The 17,939-nt window shown below is 42.4% G+C and overlaps 1 protein-coding gene across 1 annotated transcript; it reads left to right on the top strand.

Moving 5' to 3' along the window:
- Positions 1 to 309: 309 nt before the first annotated feature.
- On the top strand, positions 310 to 17,464 carry LOC135292313 (kelch domain-containing protein 1-like). The gene is made up of 11 exons (XM_064406527.1): positions 310 to 448; positions 1,030 to 1,148; positions 2,579 to 2,657; positions 3,540 to 3,623; positions 4,445 to 4,528; positions 8,907 to 8,965; positions 10,656 to 10,768; positions 11,182 to 11,254; positions 15,311 to 15,395; positions 16,125 to 16,177; positions 16,509 to 17,464. Exons 1-11 carry the CDS (start codon positions 335 to 337, stop codon positions 16,681 to 16,683), a joined length of 1,038 nt encoding a protein of 345 aa, XP_064262597.1. The 5' UTR covers positions 310 to 334; the 3' UTR covers positions 16,684 to 17,464.
- Positions 17,465 to 17,939: the final 475 nt, after the last annotated feature.

Here is a 17,939-nt window from a genome sequence, read left to right as displayed (position 1 = left end):
TCAGGAGTTCCTGGAGTTAATAATATTTCCAGATTCTGAATAAGGAGTTAATAATATTTCCAGATTCTGAGTAATTAACGTTTCAGCTCTGCTAAAGCTTTCCTAATGTGAATTTCACCTCCAGAAAAATCAAGATACTTTATAAACACACAATATGCACCTGGAAGTTCTCTTCCACCACAGGAGCCCAACTTCACCTGCAGCTCCTACTCCAGCTATGGCCCAAGCTGTATTTTCAACTTTGAAGTCTAAAACTTCTGAATAAATCTGTTTGGGGTTGTTACATTTTGGCAGACTGGAAGGGACTGATTGTATTTTTTTTCATTGCAGGACAATGCACCTGATGGAAGGGGAGTTACCCACCTCCATGTCAGGCAGCTGTGGGGCCAGCATCAATGGCAAGCTGTACATTTTTGGGGGATTTGATGATAAAGGATACAGCAATCGGGTATGGTAGTCTTTTTTCCCCCATAATATTGTATTTTAATAAGTATTAATACTGACCTTGCTGTTTATTTGGTGTATTTGTATTTGAATTAAAGAGAAATTTGAGGAACAGCTTTATTTTTTTAAAACCTTCTATATTTATGCCAGTGCTTTCCCAATTGGTTTTTAAAAATATTCTGACAACCTTAATTGAGACTAATCTCTGAATATCACTTTTCTTTTTGCTCTTTGATAGCAATTCACTGCTTTAAATAATCAGGTAATAATTAAGGTTAAAAGAGAGCTACCAGCTGTCCTTGTAACTGAAAACTGAATTACAAAATAGATGAAATCATTTGTCTCATAATGGAATATAAATCAAGTCAGAGTTGACTCCTGACTAGGAAATCAGTGAAATGGAGCCTCTGGTGAAACTTTCTGCCAGTTCTCCCATTTTAACTTTGTTTTTGTGGTGTATTTGCCATTGTAAACTCACTGCCAGTTCCTCTGTTACTTCCAGGCTTCTGGGGGTGGGGGGTTGTTTTTTTTCTGGGGTGATTTGTGTTTTTTCTGAAAACATTGTCATTTTTCTTTCCTTTCAAGCTGTATTATGTCAATTTGAGAACAAAAACCGGAACCTACAGGTGGAAAAAAATCACAAATTTCAAAGGTCAACCTCCCACACCTCGTGACAAACTTTCCTGCTGGGTGTACAAAAACAGGTAACACATCCAAAATAATTAATTTCTGTTAATTGCAGAGAGAAAGGGTTACAAAGTGAAAACAACTCAGGGTTGGGATAGAGGAAACTCTGATTTTTAGCTGGACTTGCTGGGGGATTTTGTAACAACTTTGTACCAGAGTTTTCTCACGTGTGAGCTGAACTAATAAATAAAACCCCACTTTAGGAGAGGGCTGGGATATCTAGGGCAAGTTTGTGGAATGTTTTACACATCAGAAAGCTATCATGCATCTATTATATTATTTTAACACATTAAAAACCAGTATAAAATTATTTTCTCTGCAATGTTCATTATTTTAAGCATTAAATTATTACCTGCAGTAAATCCATGCAGTGTATTCCCAAGGATTTTAACAGCTGGCAGTTGCAGAGGCATTTCAGGGATTATCTTTATCTTGCAGGGACTGAGTCAGCCTGGACATTTGTGTTGCAAAAGTGACTAAGTGTGTTTAGAAAACAGACTTGGCTAAACAGAAATACTCCAGATTTTCTGTTTGTTATGGAAAATGTCTGGGTCATGTGGCAGAGGTGATCACAAGCAGGTGCCCTGTCAGAGATTTGTTATTGAACCTGTTACAAACAAGTCAGGATGTGATTTATAGTGCACATTATCAGATGGAAATGATTTATGTCTTTCTGGACTCCACATCCAAGGAGGTTTTGCATAAGCTGTGCAATGCCCCTGGGTGCCAGATCTTGGTTCTGTAATTCAATTTAACTGCAGGAGATAGAAAATACAGATATTTGAACAACTCCCTAGCTGTTAGCACAAGATTATTCAAAACTAAATGCATTTATTCAAAGTATTGTGTCACCTGCATGCTAGAAAATCACCTGTTGTAGATGATAGAATGGAACCCTTTGATGGAAAAAAATATTCTGTATAAATGGCCCTTTCCTGGGGGGAATATTGGGCTGGGAGGTGTGTGAGGATCCTTGCAATGGGAGGTTCAGTGATGCTTGGTTGAAAAATTTTATTTTAAGCCAAAAAGAGACTTTTTGTGTCCTGTGGGACAAACCTTGGGAACATTTCTTGCCAAAAATTGGACACAGAAAACAAAAAATGCAGCAAGTGCGTGTGAACTTCACTAGGGAAGGCAGAGAAGGAGGCATTTCACTGTCCTGGGGTTTATTTCCCATTTTTGCCTGAGGACAGCATGGGAAATGAACTTTTGGGGAGAGGAGCAGAGACTTGGAGGTGTCCTGAATGATTTCCTGTGTGGGTTTCAGCAGCTTTGCTGAGGGCGTGGCTGTGACCTTCGCCTTGTTGGGGTTTGCGTCAGCAGGTGCAACACTAAATACTCTCATTGCTTATATTACTGCTGTATAAACACTATAAATCCAAAATATTCATTGCTGCAGCTTATTCATTTTCATGTTATCTGCAGACGAATGGTTTTGTTGTTTCAGGCTCATTTATTTTGGAGGTTATGGCTGCAGGAAGCACAACGAGCTCAGTGATTGTTTCGATGTCCACGATGCGTTTTGGGTAAGAGATTTGTCCCCATTCCCACTCATTGCTGCTTTCTGATTGGGGAAAAAAGATCCTTTTTACCACCCTTGATGAGCATGAAAATCTGATTTTTCTTTTATTTATAGCATCAGCAGAAATGCAAATTTGGAATCTTTTTTAGGTCTGAAATTCCAGATACTGCACGTAGGGAGTGGTGGTTGTTCCACATATTCCAAACTCCCAGTGCTGGGCTTGGAGTGCAGTGAATTAAATGCTGTCAAAGCAGAAAAAAGGCAAGATTTTAATCTGAAGGCTTATTTTAAAGCTGAAAATCCCAGAAAAAAATTAATAATTTTTATAATTTAATTTAATAATTTTTATAGTTTATTTCTTTGAAGAAACATTAGGTATTTTATAGCTTCCCAAGTCTGGCTGACAAATACTCTGACTTAATTTATTGAACTACTTTCCAGAAGGATGCTTGGATTATCAACTTTCCTACAGTAATTCCTTATAATTAGTACAAAGATGACTGAGCAGAGTATTGACAGGAAGCTCCTGACATCAAATATTAAAGACTGACACCCAAGAATTGGTTTTTTACAATCTCTTAATTTCTCACTGTGTTACAACAAAATTTAGAAGGTGAAATTTGCTGCAGTGTCTGATGTTGGGGCCCAAAGCCAATTTTCAGGTGTTAGCAGCCTGAAAATCCCTGGGTGCTGCTGACCTTCAAGTGAATCTAAGCTGCTGCAGCATTCTTAAAATATCACCACACCTTTTCATGAAATTGCCTGGTTTAGTGTATTTTCTGTTTGCACAGATCCCTTCCAGGTTTGTGTCCTTCACTAAGCAGAATAATATTAAAATAAAATCCATATTTTTCTTTAATTTCTTCTTCTTTTTTTTTTTTTTTAGGAGGGGCAGATTTTCTGGGGATGGCACAATGATGTTCATGTTTTTGATACAACCACACAGACTTGGTCTCAACCCACAATTCGAGTGAGTGGTTTTCAGTCTCACATCTTGACACTGCTGGGATTTTACTGACTTTTGAATAATTATTGTGCTTTAGAAAACTGGGGACACCTTCCACTGTCCCAGGCTGCTCCAATCCCTGTCCAGCCTGGCCCTGGGCACTTCTGGAATCCAGGGGCAGCCACAGCAAATGTGGGAATTCCCAGTTCCCAATCTCCCACCCATCCCTGCCCTCTGGCAGTGGGAGCCATTCCCTGTGTCCTGTCCCTCCATGCCTTGTCCCCAGTCCCTCTGCAGCTCTCCTGGAGCCCCTTCAGGCCCTGCCAGGGGCTCTGAGCTCTCCCTGGAGCCTTCTCCTCTCCAGTGAACATTCCCAGTTCCTCCAGCCCTCTGGAAATCTGTATCCATGTGTAATTACCATGGATAACCTGTCACATGTAACAGGAGAGCTCTGCCTTACTGAGATGAAAATGTTCTCTAAAGTTCATAAAATCCAGGTGAGTTTATGTAAGAACTCAGCAGAAGTTGTATATTTTTAATATTTAATATATTTTAAACTGTGTGGTTCCAGTGTCTGGCAGCTTTTTATGGTCTTCACAAGGTGTTCTAAAATCCCTGTAAAACCAGATGCAAAATGTAAAATTACCATTGCAAAGTAAAAGCCAGTTTTGCCACCTTCAGTTCTGATTTACACAGGCAGCACTTTTGGGCACGTGGATATAGCATCAAATTTTATGTTGTGATTTCCAGAGGTTTTAGTAGCAGTTCCTGATGATTTGTAGGTCAGAAAATAAAACTGTCCAGGAGGTTTCTGGTGTTCTGAAGGATTCTTTTGCTTCTTTCAGGGTGGAGATCCACCTCAGCCTCGAGCAGCTCACACATGTGCTGTGCTGGGAAATAAAGGTTACATCTTTGGAGGACGAGTGCTGGTAATTCAATATTTTCTTAGCAGTCATATTATTCTCCTGGCAGTTTTCTTTTTTTGTTTTCCTTGTCATTTTGTAGTAGGAAAAAAAAATCCCAAATGTCTTTGGCCTAACCTGGATGTTCAGGGCTCTGAATCCAGGATGCTGCTTGTCATCACCCTCTACAAAAAGAAGAATATTTCTGTCTGTAATGTTAATGATTGTCCCAAAAAAGGTAAAACACAGATGACTGTGTGGTAAATAACAGATTTGAGTTGGTTTTCTAATTGAATTTTGCCACTTTTTGCACATAAGTGACTGAAATAGAGATGTCTGGAAGAGGTCATAGACAAAAGGATGCAATCTGTGCATAAATAATGTAGGGTTGGATTGTGGCTGTGTAATTTTTACTCTTCCTGACTCTTTTTAACTGCAAAAAGCCATAGGCACCACCCCCCTGATTAAAGCAGGGAGATACTCAGACCTCTCAGCAGCACTTGGAATTTCTCCAGTGCTAATTAAAGGAGATTTTCTACTCAGTTCCTCTCTGCTGAAGCGTTGATGTAAGAAACAGATCCTGTAAGGCAAGTTAAAAACCCTCCCAATGTCAGTGACTCTGCACTTGTGTGTTTTATTTTAATTGAAGTTTTTAGCTCTTTTCACTGCAGCTGATTTAGAACCTTTAATCCTACTCAGCTAGAGGATGAGCCTGGATGTTTTCTATCTCCAAAACTGACAGTGAAGAAGCTTCTGAGAGCCCCCAGTGCTGTGTTCCTGTAGTTCTGGTCTGAAAAAGAAAAGGAATTAGTTTGGCAATGAACATATTCCAGCTCCACCTTGGAAAGCTGCCACAGCCTCACCCTTGTATTCCCAAATCCTGGCAAACAAAGCAGTGTAAAACTGCATTTTGTTCCCCATTCCCTGATTTTCCTGCTGGAATATTCCTTTGGCTAATCTGCACTCCTTCCACTCCTGCTGCTCAGTGACCACACCATGTCCAGCCACTTCCCACACCTGCAGGAAGGTTTTATTTAAGTGCCTTTCCAGAGCAAACAGAAAAGAAAATAATGAAAATGGATCCTGTTTGTTCCTGCCATTATGTGACCTTTGATTCAGGATCTCTGGAATTGTTCCTCAAGCCTGAGAGAGCTGCACTCAGCACCTCCCAGAGCTGTAGGTTTGGACAAAGTGGGTTTGCAGATAACTGCAGGAAATAAAGAGATCTGAAGAGAGTGAAAAATCAGGGTTATCCTTGCCCTGAGTGTGCCCTGTCCTGTGTGCCCACAGCTGAACCCTTGCTGACCACAGCCAAGTGCTGCTCCTCCCTCAGGGAAAAGCCCACAAGTGGGGCTGTGAAGGCCCCTTGGATGATTTGGTCCTGCCCTGGCAGCTCCTCCTCCCCCAGGGCTCTGCCAGGGAGGGCTCTGTGCCCACCCCGGGGTGCTGAACTGCTCTCCAACCCCAGCTGGGGTTCCTTGCAGCCTCTGCCAGGGAAATTCTGATTTAGCTGGAGCTCACCTGCCACTCCTCCACTGCCCTCAGAGGATTTGCCCTCAGGCTTCTGTGTAACTCTGTTTGACTGCAGCATTCTGATCTTAAAAGGTTTTTCTCTTCAGCTTCCTTAAAAACTTGCTAAATTTCAGTGAAACCACTTGGGAACCTGTGTCAGAGAAGAGTGAAATTGTGGAAAGCTGTGTTTAATTCTGTAGGAGAGCAGCAAGTGTAATTTTCACCTTGGTGATTATTATTGATCCATTTTCTATCCTAGAAATAAATGGAAGGAAACATAAAAGTGAGGGAGCATTCACTGGGGCTTGAGGAATTAATGTAAGTCATGAAAAGAAAAAGCTAAAGACAGCAGAAAACCAGTAAATTTCCTGACACCAGGAATAATTCCTCCCCAAAGGATGAAGTTTTGCTTTTCTCCAGAAATTAAGGAGCAAGCACGGGGTTGCTCTGCTCCTCCTTCTCCTTCTAGTTCACCATAATACAAATCTTCCCAGGGAAAAGGCTCTGCAAGGAACCAGAAAGGGCCAGGAAGTGTCATGAGGCTTCTCCTATTCATCTTTCTGGGAGGAAAGGGAACCTTTTTCCAAACTTGGAGCTAGAACTGGTAAAAGAAGATGATGATGGTGATGATGATGATGATGAGAATCAGTTGTACCAGGAATCATTTGAAAACAGGCTCAGAAGTGTTATGTGGACTCAGTTCCTTCAGGTAAGCCCCCGGAAAAACAGAAATGGGAGAAAGTGGGAAGGAAGGAGAGTTAGTCCAGAAGTTGATGTGAGTCTTATGTTTGATTTAAGTGGAAAAATTTCATGTTGAGAATGAAGTGAACAAAGCAAAGTCTTTGCAGCAGCTCTTCACACATCTGGTGCCTTAATGTAAGCATGTTTATATTTCCTGTCAGCTCAGCTCAGAAGATCCATGGAGCTGCAATCCTTCTCTTGGCAAAGCTTGGAGCTGGAATAGCTTTTGCTTGTAAATCCAGGAGGGAGAGCTGCAGAATTCCCTGTCCCAGCAGGGAGCTGGGAATAATGTCACCCTTAAAGCCTCTGATGGTGCTGATCCTGAGACCAGCAGCTCCTGCCTAACGTGCACTGGGCTGCCAAGACATCAGCTTGCCAGAGATAAGCAGAGTGCCTCAGGAGCCCTTGGAGCTCCAAGGGAAATCCCAGCCCTCCTAGGAGCCTTGGTGCTCTAAAGCCTGTTAAAAATCCTTTTAGGATTGGCAGCAGAGTGATGAAATAGAGCAGGACAGAGAAGTGCACGAGAAGCTGCAGGAGAGCTGTGTGGCCAGTGATGGTCCTGCAAACCTGTGTGGTTCCAGCTTCCCAGAGGGGTTGGGTAGAAAGGTGCTCTTGTTCAAGGCCTCAGTCTTGGACAGTTGGTGCTGTTTTGAATTCAGAATGAGGTTGCTGTAATTCTGCATCTGCCCAGCTGTTGAACCATGAGAATGCAAAGATTTTTTGATTTCCCAGGGAGCAGGAAAGAGAATTTCTCCATCTTCTGCCTAATGCCCAGGAAAGGAAAGTCAGCAAGGAGGTCTTGAACAGGATCCTCTTGAAACCTCAATTTTCACCATAACAGCAACTTCCTTTGATAGATATCCTTTATATCAAATTGTGTTACTCCCACATGATTGAGTATTTCCAGTTGCAGAGGCCAGGATGTTGGGTTTGCCCCAAATGTACAGAAGATCCCAACTGCATTTTGCTTTCAGCTTGGATGATTTGATCCCCTCATGCCCTTCAAAGGCACCAGGAGCAGTAGGGAACTGGAGAGAGGTGTCATGGAAGACAGATCTGTTGCCCTGGCTGTCAGCTGGAGCACACTTGGTTGGTTTTAGGTTGTTTTTAGGCAATGCCCCAAACCCTGACAATCTGCTCGTCTTTACCCTGTTGCCCTCCCCAAAATGCTCTTCCCATTCCCTTCCCAGCCCAGCAGGGTTAGCAGTGCTTGGCAGAGGAGGTTGTAGCATCCCTGAAATCCCTGAGAGACTTCCAGAGCTCTGCTGGGCAGCTCTGGGGGTCGCTCAGCCTCACTGCTGGGGCACAAGCACTCCTTTCAGCCTAGTTCTGCCTCAGAGGATCTGCAAGCTGGAGAAAGGCTTTTTCTAATAGAACTATGGACTGCCCAGGGAGAAAAGGAGTTGGAAGGTAAGGCAAGAAACATTTCCCTACTTCCCAGATGGTTTTTGTAGTTCCCAGGGGAATCACAGCTCCCAGGCAAGCAAAGAATTCCTTTTGTCACCTTCTCCACCACCCCAAGGCAGGCAGAGACTTCCTCCATCTCAAAGCCCAGGCAGATAAGCAAGAGGAAAGATTTCCCATTTTATTTGATGGCAAATGCTAGAAGGTCCTAAAACCTTGCTGGTGGTCACTTTGTGAAAGGAAAACAGGGAAAAGCACAAATGATGGACGTTCCTGGGAATACCCAGAGTGCAGCACTACCAGGATACTCCAAGGAGTAGTGACCAGACAGGAGGATCCAAACTTCTGATCACAATGTCAAGGAAAATAACACCAGGCAACAATAGGAGAGTAAAACACCTTCTGCATTGCCCTGCCAGGAGTTCTGTGGATGGAAGTTAAAAACATTTGCAGGAACTGGATAAATCCCCACAAAGTTCTTCACTTTTAGAAGCTAAAATTGGCCCCATAGTGCTGTTGCATGACTGGAAATATTTCTGCCAGGCACTTTCCTGAGAGTTGCATGGTTTTTGTGAGGAGAAAAGCTTTTCATCTGCCACATAATTCAGATTTATATTAAGGCAAGTGGGTACAGATTTCTTCAAACTATTGGTACTTGGAATATTCTGTCCCAGGAAGGCCTCACTGAAATATTTTGTTTATTGTTTGCTTAAAATAACCCGAGTGGGATTTTATTTCTTTGTTTTAGCAAACCAGAATGAATGATTTGCACTGCCTGAATTTAGACACTTGGACTTGGTCTGGAAGGTAGGTTTGCTTTTGTAATGCTTAAAATGGAATTTAGAAGATGGAAACATATTGTTAAATAGTTCCAGAGCTTTTCCTGCAGCTTTTCCAAGAGGAGAATGAGGGTTTGGGGACTCCTAACAGCTGCTGGGCTGGGATTTCAGTGGAATTGAATTTTGATAGTGGTTACTGAGCTTTTCCTGCCCTGCACCAGAGCATGGATGGTGCTGCCTAAAGCACAGCGTGGGGTGATTTAACACCCTCATTTGCAGCCTGGCTGCATTTATCCAGATGGAATTCCAGGTTTTAGGGCTTTTGGAATGCTGGGTTTACTGTCTGTAGTTACAGCACAAATTGGGATAAGGTCTCTTCCATAAAAGGCCATGAAATCCTTAAAAAATGAAGATTTTTCCAAAATTCAAATTATTTCTATATTGTGGTCCAAGAAAAGCTCATAAGATTTATCCATTATTTAGTATAGTATATATATAAATATTTATATATGTGTATATTGGATCACTGTAAATGTATATATTAAATATATAAATTTAAATATTTAATATTTATATACTTATATATTGCATCACTGTAAATTTAGGAATCTTCTGTTCAGCTGTTGCAGCACCTCTGCAAAGAGTCTTTGACAGACTGAAAAAAAAGATTTGAGACTGAAAAAAAAAAAAAGATATTGGGGGAAAAGAAGAATTTTCACAGTATCTGCTATTGTTGGCACCTCACAGGAGAATAAGTGTTTGTATTTATTATTATTACTTATTCCTCTGATCACAAAGGAGCCAATAACTACTTATTAATAGATAATGATTTCATTTTTAACCAGTCAGGTCTTTTTTCTTACTCAACTCTACCCAGCTTTCTTAAGGAATTGCACAGTATGAATCTGCTAACCCAGGATTAGCATCCAGCAGCAGATTGCAAAATTCACTTCAGCTGCCACTGCCCAGAAGTTGCTTGAGCTCTACTAAACTCATTCAATATTTGGTTATTTCTGGTACTCATCATTTCTTGTGCATGAAAATTGAAATTTTATCCGTTATCAGTATCTGTTTGATATTTTGATATTTTTTAAACCATCAAAGCCCTTGGCCAATTTTAGAAGCCTCTTTTCTTCACTTGGATTCAAACAAATATTGCAACTTGCAAGTGCCAAATTTAGCAGGGCACTTTTGCAATCCCTTTTAATTATCTCTGATAAACTGTTTTTTTGGGATATCAGGATCTTTACTGTTCACATTCTCAAGCAAACCCAACTAAAACAAAATCAATTTCAATACAGCTCATCTGAAATAGATCCCAAATGAGATTTTATCAATAATAAACCTCCATCTGTTCTGTACTTAGGCAATCCCCTCTTTACTAACATTTATTTCAAAGTCTGGGTGAGCCCCAGGTTGAAGAGGTGGTAGCTTTTGGATCAGAGGTAAAACCACAAATCCTTGTGTCATTTCAAATCCTCTTCCTTGGAGTGGAGAGCCTGTAGCCCCTCAGGGTTCATCAATTTTGTCTCAATTAACTGTTTCCCTACATGTACATGGAATTTAATTGTGTATTTAATCTTTTTTTTTTTCACTGGGAAACACCCACGGTGGTTGTAGGACAAACCGAAATTTTCTGCCGAATTAATTTGAATGAAACAATTAAACATTTGCAGCATTGTTTGAAGATTTGGGGTTTTGTTTCTTTGTTTCCCCAGGATTAATATCAGTGGAGAGAAGCCCAGAGATCGCTCCTGGCACACGCTGACCCCCATAGGGGATGACAGGCTTTTCCTGTTTGGTGGACTAAGCTCTGATAATGTTCCTTTGAGTGAGTAATTCAGAGTAACAGAAATAACTCTCATTCTCTTGTGAATTTCACATCACACAAGCAGGGTTTGGGATGGTTGATAGCAGTTGCTTTTGTAGAAAAGGCTGATTGTTTCCATGAGAAAAACTGAAACTGGCAAAAATAATTTGAAGATAAATAATAATTTCACAGATAAGTCCACTGGGAGGAGGTGGTTTTCTCAATTTACCCAAAAGAAAGGGATTGGGTGTGTTTTAATTCCAGTGCAGGGAGGGTTCTGAGATAACATTAAATCACAAGTGTGAAAAGATGCAGCTTCATGAAGGGCTGATGTTCCTGCTACCTAAATAATCATGCTCTTAGAGCTGTTTGCATGAATAAAAAGGTATTTTTTTATCCCAAAAGCCCCATTAATGAGCATTCTCACACTGCAGGTGATGGCTGGATCCACAGCATTGCAACAAATGGATGGAAGCAGCTCACCCATCTGCCCAAGAGCAGGCCCAGGTACAGAAACAGAAATTGTGGGGGCTGAAATGGAATCCTTTTCAAAATGAACCAGTTTTTAAATTCTTGAACTGTATTTTTAAAGAATATTTTAGAACATTAATGCAGTTTGCTTTAACGCCTTTTTTACCATATACCTAATTTTTAATTTGTGTATTTGATGCTTATTTGCATGAAAAGATGTTTTTTGTGGTGAAGGATCTGGATGTCCAGCTGACCTGGTGCTCTGTAGCCAAATTATTGTTCTATAAACAAACCATAAAAATTGGAGGAATAAATAACCAAGGGAATAATAATAAAAGCTCATTAATATTTATAAATTATTAGAAACAGGGGAGGAGACAACCATGAAAAAGCTGATTCCTCTTTCAGGGTTCAAAGGCAAAATTGAGTCTTAACCCAGTGTTTGAAGAATTATCTGTGTTTCTGAGTTAAAAACTATTGAACTGATTTGCTGTAGATAGTAAATATTGAGATTTTCAATGAGTTAATTCTCTGCATTCACCCAGGATCTCCCAGCACAATTTTATATCATTTCATATATATATATCACAATATGTTTATTATTTTATTTATTATATGATTATTGCAATATTTATATCATAATATATCAGTTTTATATCCTTTTTTTCTGATACAAAAATGTTCAGCTCTGCTCTGCTCCCTGCCTTGTTACTGAAATATCTTCACTTCCATTAATTTTCTTCCTGTTTTATCCTGTTCTGGGCTGTCTCCTAAACACAACAGCCACAGCTAAACCAACTTTTCTGCCTTCTTACCCTTCAGACCCTTCCAAGCCCAAATAAACTCAGCCCCCAGCCACATGAAATACTCAATTTATGATCAGGGATATTTTTATGCTACTTCAGGATTTAGCAGTCTTTAAACCCAGCACAGCAGGAGCAGCAGGGCTCTGGGCTCACTTCTGGGGCCTCCCAGCCCTTCCCTGTGCTGGGCTTTTGCTGGGATGTGCTGGGGAGCAGCCCCAGGAGCAGCAGCTCAGCTGGAATAACTCCGTGCCTGGGAGGGACAGGGATCCCTGAGTCCCAGGGCTTCCCAGGGGGATCTGGGATTTGGGCTGAGGAGCTTCCCTGCACCTAAATCTTCCTGCCACTAAAGGACCTCCCCTCCTTCAAGCAAAGCCCAAAACCTCCGGGGTTTTTCCAGCAAGTCCCAGAGTTTTAAGGTTGGAAGGGAGCTCTGGAGCTCCTCCAGTGCAGCCCCCTGCCAAGGCAGGGCCACCTGCTCCAGGTGACACTGGGATGTGTCCAGGGGGTCACCTGCTCCAGGTGACACTGGGATGTGTCCAGGGATGCCACCTGCTCCAGGTGACACTGGGATGTGTCCAGGGATGCCACCTGCTCCAGGTGACACTGGGATGTGTCCAGGGATGCTACCTGCTCCAGGTGACACTGGGATGTGTCCAGGGGTCACCTGCTCCAGGTGACACTGGGATGTGTCCAGGGATGCACCTGCTCCAGGTGACACTGGGATGTGTCCAGGGATGCCACCTGCTCCAGGTGACACTGGGATGTGTCCAGGCATGCCACCTGCTCCAGGTGACACTGGGATGTGTCCAGGGGAGCCACCTGCTCCAGGTGACACTGGGATGTGTCCAGGGGGTCACCTGCTCCAGGTGACACTGGGATGTGTCCAGGGGGTCACCTGCTCCAGGTGACACTGGGATGTGTCCAGGGATGCCACCTGCTCCAGGTGACACTGGGATGTGTCCAGGGGGTCACCTGCTCCAGGTGACACTGGGATGTGTCCAGGGATGCCACCTGCTCCAGGTGACACTGGGATGTGTCCAGGGATGCACCTGCTCCAGGTGACACTGGGATGTGTCCAGGGATGCCACCTGCTCCAGGTGACACTGGGATGTGTCCAGGGATGCCACCTGCTCCAGGTGACACTGGGATGTGTCCAGGGATGCCACCTGCTCCAGGTGACACTGGGATGTGTCCAGGGATGCCACCTGCTCCAGGTGACACTGGGATGTGTCCAGGGGTCACCTGCTCCAGGTGACACTGGGATGTGTCCAGGGATGCCACCTGCTCCAGGTGACACTGGGATGTGTCCTGGGGGTTTGGGGTGGATAAAAGGAGCCACACCAAAGGCCTGTCCATGCACTGAACTGCTTAAGTGTCAAGTATTTGTACCATAATTTTATTTTCTGCAGCTGGGAAGGTTTTAAATCAGTTCAGTTGCTCTTCAGATGCAGAGCAGTAACACATCTCTGTGTACTTCTTTTATATATTACTTTGTAATGAAATTTATTAGGGTCTTTTCCTGATGCTTCTGCAGCTCTGATTCCCTGCGTAAATTCTGTAAAGAATAATTTCCTTCACCCTCCACTTTTAGCAATTTCTATAGAATTGCCTTCTCAGGTGATCCTGAATTGGTAGAAAATACTGTTCCTCTCTCTGTCCATCAATTTTAGTTTTGCATGCTGGGTTGAAATAGAGAAAAAAATTAACTCCTAGATTCCCAATGTTTTCATTCCCATAACTGGTAGAAAATACTGTTCCTTTTTCTGTCCATCAGTTTTACTCAGCCAACCTTTTGCATGCCGGGTTGAAACAGAGAACAAAGTGTTTAACCCCTGGATTCTCCTGTTTTCATTCCCATAATTCATAGAAAATAGTGTTCCTCCCTCTGTCCATCAGTTTCAGTTCTGCATGCTGGGTTGAAAGAAAGTGTTTAACCCCTGGATTGCCCTGTTTTCATTGCTGTAATTGATAGAAAATACTGTTCCTCCTTCTGTCCATCAATTTCAGTTGTGCATGCTGGGTTGAAACAGAGAACAAAGTGTTTAACCCCTGGATTCTCCTGTTTTCATTCCTATAATTGATATAAAATACTATTCCTCCCCCTGTCCATCAATTTTAGTTTTGCATGCTGGGTTGAAACAAAGTGTTTAACCCCTGGATTCTCCTGTTTTCATTTCTATAATTGACACAAAATACTGTTCCTCCCCCTGTCCATCAGTTTCAGTTCTGCACGCTGGGTTGAAACAGAACAAAGTGTTTACCCCCTGGATTGCCCTGTTTTCATTGCCTTGTGATGCTGTTGCTGTGCTGAAGAGCCCTGTGTGATTGAATAACGTGCTTTGTTAGAATGTTTAGGTGATAAGTTAGAGCAGCCCATGGGAGGCCAGGAGCTCTCAGGCAGTAGGAAAAGCCTCAGGTTGCAAGCTAGGATGTCACCAGAGCCCAGGCAGGAAAGGCTTCCCCGTGTTCTCCGTGACCAAGCCCAGAGTTTCCCTAATGCAGAGCAGGCAGAGACAGATCTGTCACAGGTATGAGGAAGGGAAAAGGTGAGGAACCTGCTAAGGACTGATGTGAAGGGAGAAGCAAAGTGGGGACGTTGATTTTTGCATGAAACTTCAGTGGTGTGTTTGACTCTGGTTCAGTGGCTCTGAAGTCCATCAGCAGTGGTGACAGAGCAGAAAAATCTAATCATGAAAAAGAGATCCCCACCAGGGGTGGCTGCTGAAGGGGCAGGATCTTTCTGAAAGTTATAAAGTCAGGCTTTGCTTTTGTGGGGTCTTTATGATTAAACTTCCTTGGTGTGCTGGAAGTTACTGACTCACAGCAAGTGATCCCAGGAATCTCTGGGGGAAGGGAAGGACTGGAACAGGAGAACTGGAGATCCAAGTGCTCAGGGATCTGTGTCAGCACTGAGAACCCCCCCAGGCTGAAAGCCACAAGCAAATTGTGCTTCTCAACCAAAGAAAGTGGAAAATTGCAAAAGGAAAAGCTTGCCAAAAGCTTGGTTTGTAGAGTTGCCAAAAATTTTCCACTGTGGTGATAAATAAGACAAAGTTTAAATGCCCAGAATACAGAAAAGTCAAATAATGACAAAATATATTGGTCTGTATGAAGATAACTCTCATGAGCTGGGGAGTCACATTGCTCTCTTATTTTATATTATTAAACAAACAAGTAATAAATTGTATGGTGTTCTTTTTTACCTCTGAAATAACGGTTCTGTCTTGCTGCTAACCCCAAGTCCTTGTTCCTTGGGCCCTCATTGTGTTTGTGGTTTGATTTGCAGGTTGTGGCACACAGCCTGCCTCGGGCAGGAGGGAGAAGTGATGGTGTTTGGGGGCAGCAAAGATGATTTGCTTTTTATGGACACGGTCAGTAAACTGAACAGCAAATCCCATCACTGGCAGAATTATAATTAATATCAAATTATGGAGTGGTTTTAGCTGGGAGGGGCCTTAAAGTCCATTTAATCCACCCCTGCCTGGGCAGGGACACCTCCCACTATTCCAGGTTGCTCCAGGCATCATCCAGCCTGGCCTTGGACACTTCCACAGATGGGGAGTCCAAAACCTCTGGGCAAATATATAAATGAAATGATTATATATTAATAAATATATTAATTGAAAAAATAATTGAACTTGGAAGAAAAAGCTGCAGCATTACCTGGTCTCTATAGGAAAACTTCAGTATGTAAATATATTAATTGATTTATTTTAATTTTTCAATTAAAATCCATATAGGATCTTAATTGGAAAAAAAAAAACAAATCAGATTGAGTTTGTATCAAACAATTTGATCAAATTGGTAACTGAAACCATTTTAAATTACACACCACTGAGGAAATCACAGTATTTTACACACCACAGATTATAAATTAATTATAATTTACACACCACTGATTCCACTGAGGAATCCCCACCTGAGGCTTTCTTGACTGACAGAGCAAAAAGGAATTTGTAATTCAGGTTCCTTATAAAGAATTGGTCAAGGAGAATATTTCTGAATCCTGCCCGTGGTAATAAATGTGACATTAATGTAGAGAAGTGCTGAGGTGGAGAAGTTGTTTGCCATTCCAATGGTTCTGTTCTTCTCTTGCCCAGGGTCACTGCAGTGACTTGTTGATATTTCAGACTCAGCCTTATTCCCTGCTCAGGTGAGTTGGAGTTACAGATCCCAGAATGGTTTAGGCTGGGCTTAAATCCCATCGTGTTCCATGGGCAGGACACCTCCCACTGCCCCAGCTGAGTTTTAGCCACCTGCTCCTGCAGAAACTGGGTGAAATATCCAATTTCCTCCTCAGGAAATACCTGAGCCCTTCCGTGTGTGATGCTGCACAGCAGTTGAATCACTGGTGCTGTGTAATTCCCTGCACCTGTAATTAACACCTGTAATTAATGCACATCAGCTTTTGCTAGGGGTAATTTGTTAGAATATAAACCATTTACTTCAATTTTTCTTTTTTTTTTTCTATTTCCCTTCCCCAGGCTGTGTCTTGACTGCATTGGGAAGAACGCAGCTCTCTTGGAGAAGCAAATTCCCTGCTTGCCATCCAAACTTCTGCAGGAAGTGCTGAAAAAAATCACATTTTGGGCTGCCATGACCCACAGGCAGGAGAGGAAAGCTGAGACTGAGAGACAAAGCCAGCTGCACTCCACATGAGGCAGGGCAGGGAGCTGCTGGGACACCTCAGAGGGCTTTGTTCATGAGCTTTGTGTGCTCCCCTGCAGCTCTGTGCTCACCTGGGTTTCTGAGGGGAGCTTGACAACAAATCCTTTTTATGGGAATCTCTCGTTTCCTGCGTTACGGAAAACTGATCCAACTTCATTTGTAGATAATTGTTTACCTCTGCTCTCCTGGTTTTGGCCACACAGCCCTCACAACCTTTGGTTCTTTTGGAAGGGGACACGATCCATTTCAGCTGGATAAAATCTGGTTTAAGTCCAAAAATCCTCCTTGGCCTTACCCCCATCAGCCTTCCCAAAAAGATAAATTCACCTCGGTGTCTTGGGGACATTCACACTTTGTCAGTCTTAAAGGTAACAAATTTACCACCACCAAATGTTGGTCCCACCAGGCTCTGACCAAAATCCAACCCTGGAGCCTCACACCTCACACTCCAAGTAGGAAAATCCATCAGGGAATTGTGGAACTTGGAAGAAAAAGCTGCAACATCACCTGGTCTCTATAGGAAAACTTCAGTTCATCACCTGGTTTTACTGTTTCTGTCATCTGGAAGTCCTTTTGGAAATAAGTTGTATATTGTATTTTGGATGTGCAAAGTTTATATTTCATTCTTGTTTAAAAAAAAAAAAACAACAACAAAGTTGCTTATTTATTGTTTAAAAAAAGGAAAAAAAAGCAAATGTAGTACTGGTTATTTTTCTGTTTCAAATATTTACTTAACAGGAGCACAGTCATTAAAATTTTATAGAGAGTTGAAGCAAGAGGCATTTGGACACATTTTTGATGGTTTTAAAGTCTGTAAAAATTAATTATGTGGGGGAAAGAGGTTTGGGGAAGCAAATTTGTTTCAAAAAGGAATTTTGTGACTGGTTATTTTAGCAGCCTCATGTGCTGAACTCCCTCCCTGCATTTGTGGGAGGGAGAGTTCAAATGCTCCCAGTGTGAATTTACAAGGTTCAAGTGCCCCTGAGGTTAATTTTGGGGTGGTTCTGATGCCCTAAGGTAAATTTTTGTGGTTGTTAGGTGCCCTCATGGTTAATTCGGGGAGGTTCAGGTGCCCCCTGTGTGAATTTGGGGGCTCCAGCTGCCCTCAGGGTTAGTTTTGCTCCCAGGGTTGATTTTGGGAGGTTCGGATGTCTGCAGTGTAGTTTTGGGGTGTTTCAAGTGTCCTGATGTTAATTTTGGGGTCGTTCAGGTGCCCCCAGTGTTAATTTGGGGTGGTTCAGGAGCCC

Source organism: Passer domesticus, unplaced genomic scaffold, assembly GCF_036417665.1.
Source record: "Passer domesticus isolate bPasDom1 unplaced genomic scaffold, bPasDom1.hap1 HAP1_SCAFFOLD_288, whole genome shotgun sequence".
NCBI classification, from domain to species: Eukaryota; Metazoa; Chordata; class Aves; order Passeriformes; family Passeridae; genus Passer; species Passer domesticus.
The sequence above is the reverse complement of the archived record's forward strand: the minus strand, read 5'-3'. Positions and strand labels throughout refer to the sequence as shown.

Bases quoted from the DNA above. Each gene is read 5' to 3' on its own strand.
- LOC135292313 (XM_064406527.1), top strand. From the start codon at position 335: ATGCACCTGATGGAAGGGGAGTTACCCACCTCCATGTCAGGCAGCTGT. The intron at 2,658-3,539 runs GTAAGAGATTTG...TTTTTTTTTTAG, and splicing joins ATGTCCACGATGCGTTTTGG to GAGGGGCAGATTTTCTGGGG. The intron at 11,255-15,310 runs GTACAGAAACAG...TTTGATTTGCAG, and splicing joins CTGCCCAAGAGCAGGCCCAG to GTTGTGGCACACAGCCTGCC.